The following is a 12,180-nucleotide window of genomic DNA, read 5'->3' on the forward strand; positions in this document are numbered from 1 at the left end:
GATCAGACCAACAATCCACTCCGCAAGTGCTTAACAGGTGCACTGCAAACCAAATCGTGTGCTTGCCGGGTGCACACAACCGTACACTGAAGAAAACCCTTCTTCAGTACCCACGCTTCACTCGCGTCAGATTTCTCTGCTCAGCACAACCCGTGCTAAGACTTCTCACTCAGAGTCAGAGTACCTTCCTGAACTCCGAACCACTCAAACACTCTTATGGGGGGGAGGTTTGAGCGAGTGCCAACTATGCTTACAAAGAACAAGTTCTTTGAAGCAAGTTTGACCTTTGGCTTCTGGGTAAACAGAGGTTTGCCTAAGGTCTAAGAGAATATGTGTAATCAGCAGTGACTGATTTTGGCTTTGGAATTCTCTTCTTCGATTCAAGCTTTGGGGAGGTTAAGCTTTAGGCTGAGTAGCAATTTCGGCAGAGCTTCAGCTTATGTCGTTGAATCGGTGAAGGTTGAAGTGATCATCGAGCGCTATTTGTAGGAGAACTCTTGAATAGATCCGTTGGCGTAGATCGTCCTCAAGATTTCTTCCGTTGGAGAGCAATTCGAATTTGGGCTGAGGCTTCAATCTTCAAGGTTCCTTGTCTGGGTGGAAACGGCTCTCTTTGATGGACAGGAGATGTGGCGTCTCTGAAAAGTAACCACCAGATAGGAATGACCTCTGCAGAGATAAGGATATCCTGAGATCTCTGCATTTAATGCGGCTGTACTTGTGAGTACGTGGCTTCCTCTGAACGTTGGAAGATCAGTCCTAGGAGGAATGTTCAACTGATACTTGACTTTAGTATCAGTCCATTGGGCGCATTAAGTAATCAGTCTTCAACTGATTCTTCAACTGATACTTCAGTTGGTATCTGCAGTCTTCAGTCCTTCGTTCTTCAGTCTTCAGTCTTCAGTCTTCGACACCGCAAGCTAAACTAGAAACGAACTCTAACACTTGAGTTCAAAACAATTCTAGTCTATTACAGTTAAGTCCTATGAATTTTTGGTATCATCAAAACAAGGGTTAGGATATTCCACAAGGTTCCCAACACCTAAAACTATAATTCTCTTACGGATTAATAGCATTTTTGTCACTATAACCTCTTATATAAAATAATAATAATAAATTATTATAAATTTACTATTTTATCCTACAATTTATAGCCTCTAAATTAAATTCTTATTTTTGTATAACCCCCAACCTCAGCCTCTGACGATAGAAATCCTATTTTATGCAACTATTTCATGAGTCTCTAGACTCTAAATTAAATCCCTATCTTAATCCCAACCTTGTATGTTATAGAATCGTGAAGCTTATTGCTTAAAAATTATACTAATGTTTAATGGCATATTCGAAATCCTATTTTATGCAACTACATATTTTTAGAATCAGTTTTCATTGTGCAATCATATCAAATCCATTTTTTCCCATCAAACATATAATTTGGGAAAGAGTAGGCAAAGCAGATGCGAGACAAGAGATATTCTATTTTTAATTTTAACACGGGATTGGAACACAGAACAAAACCAATCACTCAGAAATGCTTGCACGCGTTTGAATTTAGCATCAGTGACGAGGAAATTGGTAATCTTTGTCGGCTACTGTGATATAGATGAAAAAGGGGGGGTACAATTAAATGAGTTTATAGTTCTTGCGTTTTTCATTTATCTCCTCACAGATGATCCAGTCTCATTGAACACGGTATTAACATCGATGTTTTCTTTGCTTGCATGGGCTCTGTTATCGGGTGATTGTCCTACTGATAAATCTTAACTTGCTGCAGTAATTGGAGATGTATTCGCCTCAGATTGAGTTGTGTATGTTCTGGGGCTTATATAAAATAGAGATTTAATTGGAAGTTACGATCGTAGGGTAAAATAGTAAATTATAATTCTTTATTAATGTTATTTTATATGAAGGGCTATAGTGAATAAAATGAGGGATGTGAATATAATTACCGTTAATACAATATTGGTAGTTGGTAAATTCACTATTCATTAATTACTAGTGAGCTCTCCCGTGCGAACGGACTGATATTGATGAGTAGAACTTTCAAAGCTATGTTTCTCCTTATTGTTGTTGGTGAGTATGTTGAGTGTTAAGGGCTGGGAGAGAGAGAGGGAGACGAGGGCAGCAGGTCTTCCAGCCGTGCGGTCGCCGGAAAGGGGGCGATGGCGGCGGAAGCTATGGAGGGGAAGTGGTTTTGAGAGAGAAAGGAGGAGAAGTGGGAGAGCAGGGCTGGGAACTGGGAGAGCAGGGCTGGAAGAGCAGAATTGGGAGAGCAGGGCTGGGAGAGCAGAGCTAGGAGAGCAGAGCTGGGAGAACAGGGCTGGAAGAGCAGAACTGGGAGAACTGAGCTGGGAGCTTCTAAATTAAAAATTAAAAGCTTGATCTGTTTAAAAATCAATAATAATTTTTAACAAATTGATATATGATTAATAAGTTTCTTCTTCCTTCATGAGCTTCATGTGTTATTTTTTTATATTGAGGCTGAAAAAATCATCCATGAACATGATGAATTTCTAAACATGAATTTATTAATCTAATTTTTTTTAATATATTAACAATATTAAATAAAAAAATTTAAAGATCGCGCTATGTTGAACTCAAACCCAAAATTTTTGATCTTATGCACTAACCACTCGACTAACACACGCACACAATCTCGGGTAACTTTTGATTCAACAAAAGCTGTATTTCTTAATGTTAAGTAGTTCCTACATTTGTGTCTCCGTGCATCGCACGGGAGGCATACTAATATATTCTAAAAAAAAAAAAGGTGTATATGCACCAAATTTTTAGGCAGACACAATAACACATTGGCATCAAAGGTTTCGTATAATGGCTGAATAAACTAGATCTCGCCAAACAAATCACAATTGAAGCTACAAGCTGCAGCTAGCAACCAAATCCCACAAGAGTCACTAAATAATTCTAATGGGAAATGCAAACCTTCGAAGCTACAAGTTCAAAACTTGATCTCAATCAACTAAGCAAAAAGTAGATAAACCTCACAGGGAATATTGGTCAATGATAATATAACATAATCCGAATCTAGATTGAATTAACTTAAAAGGTTACATAAAGAAACATAGCATGTCAACTAGAATCCATTCCATTCTATCAAGAATATGTTCCTCAATCGCCCTTTCTCCGGAAGGAGCAGCCCTCGGTGTGAAGGATTTTAGCCCCGAAAGGATCATTTCTTGGATATCATAATTCACCATACAACGATTAATCCCTAACATGCTCCTATGAATTTAAGTGCTACACGTTGGAGTTAGAATCACTTACTTGTGAATTGTATGCAGAGGCTGTCGATGGCTGAATTGAAAGACTTCAGTTCTGACCTTCTGAACTGTATCCTGCTCAACTCCCAACGTTGGATGGACAACGAGCTATGAGCATTCCCAAGGAGAATTCGGCCACTTACAAACGGCGCCCTATACTGCTCTCTAAAACCCTGATTATTTTGTGTGTCTTATCCTGAGAGCAGATAGTTGTATTTATAGACAAAACACAGTCCTAGGGCACCAATAACTATAGTGGGCGAAATTTACTCCTACTCCCATTTAGAGTAAAACAACATCATTCCTATGTAAATAAACTCAAAGTGAGCTTAAACTTAGAAAATTTGTATCTATATATGAAAAGAAATATAATTACACATTATTTATAGAGTAAAATTTTAAAATGCCCACTTTTATTAAGTTATAATGAAAAATGCTCACTTTATAAAATTGTGTTTGTGGCCAAATTTGACTAAATTATCCTTAATATCTCAATCAATGTACTTGTAAAACAAAGCCTACTTTTTTTACAGCAGACAATTTTTTTTAACACTTTTCTTACACTTTTGTCCTTAGGTCAAAAAAGTGACTTTTGCACAAAAATGATGTACAACCATCAACATGCAAATTCGACTTTTCACTTTAGTTTGGGCGTAGAATCAAGTTTTTTTTTCTTCACATATATATATATATATATATATATATATATATATATATATATTAGGAAGAGGTTCTAATAAAAACCTCTGTTAAAATGAGAACTAGGAACCTAATCTTGACCTTTTAAATATTAGATCTAATGGTTATGATTTAGTCAACAAAAGAAACTGTGCATCTATTATATTTTACTGTGCACTTAAAAAATATGCAATTTATGCAATTGAAACCAACAATGCAAAATACTCAAGCAAATCGAAATTGTGCATCTATGCAATTGAAACTGTGCATCTATGCAATCGAAATTGTGCATCTGTAGTTTAATCTCAGCCCTCTATTTTATTTAAATCAATGGCTTTAAATTGGTTCCTAGTTTTCATCTTAAGAGGGGTTTTTATATTAACCCTACCATATATATATATATATATATATATATATATATATATAGGGGCGCGCTCCAATGAGACCCCCTATTTTTCGTGTAACATGAGTACAATGAATAAGGCATATAATACTAATGAACAAAACGTATATCTAATGAACAATATGTATATACTGATGAAAAATAAAATTTAAAAAATTCGTAATGAATAAGACATACATACTGATGAACAGGGCCGTATATACTGATGAACAATGTAGTATATACTGATGAATAACAAAATTTAAAATATTCTGCTCCCTCCAGGATTCGAACTCTACGAAAAAAAATCACCCTCCAGATACAATATCAGCCATAGGATTGATAAAATAAACGCACCAGATCGTGCCCTAAATCTCATTAAAATTAGGGGATCTCATTGGAGCGGCCCCCTATATATATATATATACATAGGGTTGGGTTCATGTGGATCCCTATGCTTATAATAGATCCGTAGATCCAAATCTAGACCACACATTTATGACATGTGGCGCATCAAGATGGTGACACGTGGCAAGGCATTTCAAGGCAAAATCTGGAGAGGGGTAAAATTGGAATGTAATTTTCAAAATTAAAAAAAAAAATTAGATTTTCTCAAAATAGGTATATTTTAGATGCATAAAGTTTCATACGAGAATGCATGAACTTTCATATAAAAAAGCATAAAGTTTCATACAAAAATGCATAAGATTTCACCCCACCCCAACCCCACACCCCACACCCCTGAACCCCACCCCACACCTGAACCCCACCCCCACCCACACCCTACCCCTCCCAAAAAATTTTTTTTTTTATTTTTTTAAAAATTGATTTTCTGACCACTGACCCACCCCTACCCCCCCCACCCCCCATCCACTCACCCACCCCCCTCCCAAAAAAAATTTTTTTTTTTTTTTTTAAAAATTGATTTTCTGACCACTGACCCACCCCTACCCCCACCCCCCCACCCACCCACCCACCCCCCACCAATTTTTTTTTATTTTTTTTATTTTCTCAAAAACTGATTTTCTGACCACTGACCCCCCACCCCCCAATTTTTTTTTTTTTGAAAAATTGATTTTTACATGCATAAAAAAATTACATGTTTTACATGCATATACTTTCGCACAGAAATGCATATACTTTCACACAAAAATGCATTACATTTTTTGAAAAAATATAATTTTTTTTTGGGCTGGAGGGTGGGTGGGGGGTTAGCGGTCAGAAAATCAGTTTAAAAAAAAAAAATTGGGTGGGGGGGGTGGGGGTGGGGCAGGGGTGGGGTGGCGAAAATACCAGATTTATTAAAATGAAATGCATTTTTTGATTAATTTAATGCATTTTTATGTAAAATCTTTATGCACTTTTGTTTGATTTTATATGCATGTGAAACATGACTATTTTGGGGGGTGGTAATGGGGAGGGTTGGGGGGTGGTGTGGGGTGGGTTGGGGGGTGGTGCGGGGTGGGGTGGTGAAAATACCAAAACTGTAAAAATCAAATGCATTTTTCTGTTCAAAGTCATGCATTTCATGTGAAAACTTTATGCATCTTCGTGGGAAACTATATGCATCTAAAATATATCTATTTTGAGAAAATCTAAAAAAATATATTTTTTTTAATTATTAAATTCGAAAATTACATTCCAATTTTACCCCTCTCCAGATTTTGCCTTGAAATGCCTTTATGCATCTTGATGCGCCACATGTCATAAATGTGTGGTCTAGATTTGGATCTACGGATCTATTATAAGCATTGGGATCTATATGATCCCATTCATATATATATATATATATATATATATATATATATATATATATATATATAAATGGGCATTTTTAATTAGAAGTTATAAATATGAACATTTTTACTCATTAACACTTATTTATACCCAAAGTTTCCCCCAATTTTCAGTAATAGGATACACTTTTGACATATTAGCACCAAATAAATATTACTGCATCCGTCCACGAAAGAACTTTCTATTTTTTCTTTTTGGGACGTACACAAAAGAATTTCCTAATTATTTTTAGACTATACCCCACCACTTATCAAAATATCATTTTCCCTTACTTTTACCTTTTCACCATTCTTATTTTAATTAAAACATTTTTTTACTATTCTCAATAACATTTTTTCTCAAGTTTGTGTTACTCTCTCTTAGAAAGTTCTTTTGTGAATAGATGAAGCATTTCATATTCAAAGCTAGACTGCACCTAATTTCTCAATACTAGATAGTCGCGTTGGCAACAGAAAAGGTCAGTAGAATTCAAACTCGAATTACTCTCTTTTAGAAAGTTCTTTTGTGAATAGATGAAGTATTTCATATTCAAAGCTAGATTGCACCTAATTTCTCAATACTAGATAGTCGCGTTGGCAACAGAAAAGGTCAGTAGAATTCAAACTCGAATTTAAAAGAAGGATTAAGTATCAAATAAGCCCCTACCATAGTGGCCCTTTTCACGTTTAGCTCCCTATAGTCGAAGTTGGGCCAACTAAACCCTTGAAGTCCTTAATTTCGAACAATCAGGCCCTCTGCCCTAACGGCAACTTAACACCGTTAACTATTTATTTTTATTTTTTTAATTTACACATTAATTTTCGCCGAAAACTCTGCCAGCCTCGCCTTGAACCCCCAATTCCCCACCCCCACCCCCACCCTTAACCTAGCCGATGGCCTCCGCCGCCGCTCCGGCACGGTTCCTCTTCCTGGAGCGCGGAGTTTTGGCGTTTTTATCAATGCCGTTTGGGTTGGGGCTCTGGCAATCGACGAAATTATTGACATTAGGGTTGTTGATGCCGTCCTCGTCCTCATCGATCGGCACGGGAGGCGCGCGGTAGGCGGCGGCGCCATTGACGGCGGCGTTGCCCCAAATTTTGGAGAAGATTTCGAAGCTGGCCTGCTCGTGGGGGCTCTTGAACGTATACTCCTTCCCAGTGCCGAATTTACTGATGACGTTGCGGTACTTCTTTTTGAGGCGACACAGCTTCTCGACGAGCTGGTTCTGATAGAAATCGAGCTGGAATTTGCTCCTGATCTGGTCGTAGAAGGCGGTGGTGTCGTGGTGGTGCTGCGAGGAGGTATGTGGGCCGCAGCGCTGGGTGGTGTAATTGAGGAACCCCTGCAACAGCTCAATCTCGTCCTCGTCGGTCCTGAGGCACTGGAACAGCTTCCGCGATTCATCGGGCGGCGGCGTCAGCTTCTTCGCGATCTCCGACTGAATTTGCTGTTGGTGGTGGGGATCAGGGACGCCGGGGACGGCGATCGTGACCAGAGCGGCGGAGACGGGCCGGGAGAGGGGGGGACGATCAACGGCGACGGGGGCGGAGGAGGCGGAATCGTTGTCGTTAACGGTGTTAAGTTGCCGTTATGGCAGAGGGCCGGATTGTTCGAAATTAAGGACTTCAGGGGTTTAGTTGGCCCAACTTCGACTATAGGGAGCTAAACGTGAAAAGGGCCACTATGGTAGAGGCTTATTTGATACTTAACCCTTAAAAGAATGATATCAAAAATATTTCCACATAATTATTTTATATGTAGACCAGCTGTTACATAATAGTAGAGGCAGGGGCGTAGCCGGGGGGGGGCTGAAGCCCCCTCCCAAATTTTGAGTTTTTTTTAAATATATATAGATATATGTTTATATTATAAAAGAAATTTGTTTTACAAAAGTTGATTAGCTTGTTATATTCTTACATTTATAATTAATTTAGGGATGATTGTGTTATTTAAAACTATATAATCTATAAAAATATTATACATTATTATCACTATTATGCTTGTCTTTTAATAGAAAATGCCTAAAATGGATGGAATACCAAAAAAAAAAATTGTTTGCTAGTATTACTATGCTTGTCTTTTATTATTATCGATTCTAGCTTATAATTTATTGAAAATATATAATTTATGAAAATATTGTTCGTTATTATTGTTATTATGCTTGTCTATTAATAAAAAAATGCCTAAAATGTACGAAATGACAAAAAAAAAAGTTTGTAATGTATTGAAATTAATTTGTAATATATTAAAACTATATAGTATATGAAAATGTTGTTCTTTATAATTACTATTATGCCGTATTTTAATAAAAAATGCTTTAAAAATACAGAATGTCCCAAAAAAAATTGTAATGTATTGAAACTAATTTGTTATATATTTAAATTATATAATCTATGAAAATGTTGTTCTTTATTATTACTATTATGCTTGTCTTTTAATAAAATAATGCCTTAAATATACGGAATGTCCAAAAAAAAAATTTCAGGGGCGATACCCGAACCCCCGTGTAAATTCAGCCCCCTCCCAAATTAATACCTGGCTCCGCCACTAAGTAGAGGCATACAACTACACAACATGCTCTGCAAGATAATACAATCTGCCCTCACCTTCAACTTTGACCTTATATTTTTGCATAATAATGTTGATGGTTCTGATGAAAAGATTTACAAAATTATCATTCAATGAAACATTTCCAGATTCTATTAGAAAACATATAAAACAGACACCAAAACTTTCAAGAAAGAAAATATTCAAAAAATGCATATCTACACCAAAACTAGCTAAATTTGCATAAGCAAGACCAAAACATCTTCTTTTTGTTCAAAATGGGGCAGACCCTCTTACAGCTTCAGCCTCTGTTTCTTAACAAAAAAAATACAGTAAACACACATTGCAACATATCTTTGGTGAAAATAAAATGAGCTAAAAAAAGTGAACAAATGCACATTTAGTAAATCAGTTACAAAGTTTATCACCAAAAATACTTTAGATTATATTTATCTTCAACATCTATTTTGGTACAGTCTAATTGATCAATTCAAAGAAATCATCAATCAGTTCTCATCATCATCAAACTCCTATCATCATTTAGGACCTCCAAAACTTGAACCATAACACACAAAGACATCAAGAAATCCTAAAAAAATAAAAAATGACAAAAGAAATGAACAAACTCTAGCTTAACTCAATTTGCACATTGCCCAAAAATCATCCCAATTTGCAAGAATCCCTCAAAATGCTCTTCCTTTTCTTCTTCTCCGGCCCTTCTTCAAGCTCCCAAAATTCCTCAACCACACGGGAAAATCACCCTTGGTGGAAACCAAACCCACCAAAACAGCACAGCAACAAAACCCCAAAATCCAATCTCTAGCCCCTCTCCTCCACCCTTCCACAGAAAGCCCAAAGAGCACAAACCCTAAACCCCCAAATAAAGCATCAGAATCCAATGCCAATTCTTTCCCAACAATCCACCACAGCCCCACCGCCCCGAGAATTACCAAAATGCCCACCAATCCCAATTTCATCTTCCTCCTCCTTCTCCAACCGTCGGATCCGCCCCTTCCGAATCCGCTCCAGAACCCGTTCCGGCCTCCATTTCCGGCTCCGAATTCTCTCAGAATTGAATCCACAGGCTCCGGCAGAATCCGGAGATGCGACGCGATGATGTAGGCCGATTCCAGCACCAGCTTGCCGGATTTCGCGATCCCGTATCTGTTTCTCCTGTTTACAGCGCACACGGTTGTGGTTTTCTGCGCCGCAAAAATGCGGTTGTGATGAAGCGGAGACGTCAAATTAGAGTGGTTGCAAGGAATTTTGACACTGCGATTTGATTGATGGAGAAAATAGGTATCGGAGAGGAGACGGAGAGGAGTCTGCATAGTTGCAGCGGCCATTCCTTGCCCGACCCGACCGTTGTTATATTTCCATAACCTTTTTTCAAATTTGAGGACTCAAATTTTGCGATTTCTTTTTGCTTTTTTTGGCATGCAAGTATTTTATGTGGACGGGTTTAGAAGTGGGCTATGGGCCACAGAATTTGGATATTGGGCCCAACTTCACATCAATATCCAATGACAATGAGATCTGGCTAATAAAAACAGTTTAAAAAATTATGATTAAAGATGCGTTTAATTTTATGAAAAATGAGAAAATATATCTTTTTTTCACTTTTTCCTATCATTTTCACATGTTCAGTATGATAAATAAAAAAAATCAATCGAATAGGGTGAAATATTTTCTCAAGAGCTTCTTTTCATTCATTTTCTCTCCAATATTGGATAATATTCTTTTTGGTAGTGATGTGAAAATATTTTTTATCATTTGCTCATCTCTTCATCTCTAGTAAAGATATGATAAAAAATGAGAAAAGGATAATATTTTTTTTTATTTATTTATTATTTTCCAATAATTTTTTTTAAAGTAAATGCACCCTATATCGATAGATTTTCAATCATTCGTCTAAATTGCTAAATGAGTTGCGACAAAAAAGTTTCTTCTTCTTCTTCTTCTCCTTCTTCTTCTTTCTTTCTTTTTTTTTTTTTTTCATTTTTCATTTTTAACTACTATTATACATAGCTGGTTTTCTAGGATGCTAATTCACTTTTAACCGGATCCTTTTTTATAACTATACTCTCCACATAATATACATAAATATATAGAGAACTTTTTCTTTTTTTGAGGAAAATATATAGAGAATTGATATAGTCCATAATACTATTTTTTTTCTCTTGTACATTAGTTAGTACTAGTACACCCTCCCGTGCGATGCGGGTCATAATATATTATAAAGTTTTTTAATTTTTAAATTTTGTAAAAATACTAAAATATCACCATTTATGTTATAAGTTAGATTAATTGATAAAAATAATTTATGTTAGATTATACATTATTTAATTTGATCATATTGCACGGGCCATAATATATTATAAAGTTTTTAATTTTTTTAATTTTGTAAAATACTAAAATATCACTTCAACAATTATATAATTATATAAATAAACTTGAAGAGTGCATAATTCATTCCTCCTCCACTATCACCCCATCTTTCATCTTTTTTCCAGAACTCTTAGCACAAATTTTTTCATCAAAACACCTCTTCAAAGAAATGTGACTGCAAAGGTAATTGAAATCGAGATTACTTATTGCTCATCATAATCAAGAATCAACTCAAGTAACTTAGAATTTAATTGATCCATTATGCTGCCACACTTTACAATCGCTCTATAATAATATCTACAAAACAATATTAATTAAACATATTCAAAATACCTATATAATACACAATTATGAAACAAAATATAAAATAAGATTGAAAATGTACCAGCTGATTAACATCATCAATCATAACTATCTCTTCAAAACTCTCGAACGAATAACTTAATGCAGGGAAAATCAGTCTTAAGGATATGATCAGTTACAAATTTTGGATACATCATAATACGATAGATATGATTTGTATTTTTTTTGTAACGCATTTCGTTTGGATGAACAAAGAAATATTTGATTAGTAAGAACTGCTCATGTCGATTTTTTTTACCCAGATTTCTTCACCAATCTATGCGGTATAAAAGTATGTATTTTGACACCCTATAACAAAAAGAAACACAAATTAAGATCATTGCAAGGAAAATAAATGGAAAACTTTAGAGTACATAAATCCATATCTATATATGTAATAGCTCAAAAATGACCATTTCTCACCCAAACCAATAACCCGTTTCACGATTTCATCTAAGCCTAGCTCACTACCTTGAAACTCTTTCAATATATCATAATCATTACACAATACAGGAATAACTTCAAGAAACCATGAAAAATCTCTTTCAATTAGTTTCTACATGTAAACTGCCAAAGACCTCGTATCACTTCATTGTTTAATTACTCAATTGCAATTTAGAAAGAAAAGAAAAAGAACTTTAAAACTTATCAATACATAAGTTAAAGTCAAATCTCAATCGTCAAAAAGGTGGATAACAAATTATTTGAGAAAGTTGAGCAAATGATTACACGATTAGCTCAAGCTCGTTTCAAAAGGCTATAATAAGATTTTACTGTTGAATTTCC

At 35.7% G+C, this 12,180-nt stretch overlaps 2 protein-coding genes across 2 annotated transcripts; both read right to left on the minus strand.

Moving 5' to 3' along the window:
• Window positions 1–7,003: 7,003 nt before the first annotated feature.
• LOC130998606 (probable transcription factor At5g28040) lies at window positions 7,004–7,696 on the minus strand (the record flags this gene model as incomplete). Its single annotated transcript, XM_057924020.1, has 1 exon — window positions 7,004–7,696. A coding segment is annotated over one exon (693 nt), but the record flags the coding sequence as incomplete, so codon positions are not given.
• A 1,651-nt stretch (window positions 7,697–9,347) lies between these two features.
• Window positions 9,348–10,010, minus strand: LOC130998607 (uncharacterized). The gene has a single exon (XM_057924021.1). It carries the CDS (start codon window positions 10,008–10,010, stop codon window positions 9,348–9,350), a length of 663 nt encoding a protein of 220 aa, XP_057780004.1.
• Window positions 10,011–12,180: the final 2,170 nt, after the last annotated feature.

Source organism: Salvia miltiorrhiza, chromosome 8 (genome assembly GCF_028751815.1).
Source record: "Salvia miltiorrhiza cultivar Shanhuang (shh) chromosome 8, IMPLAD_Smil_shh, whole genome shotgun sequence".
Classification (NCBI taxonomy): domain Eukaryota; kingdom Viridiplantae; phylum Streptophyta; class Magnoliopsida; order Lamiales; family Lamiaceae; genus Salvia; species Salvia miltiorrhiza.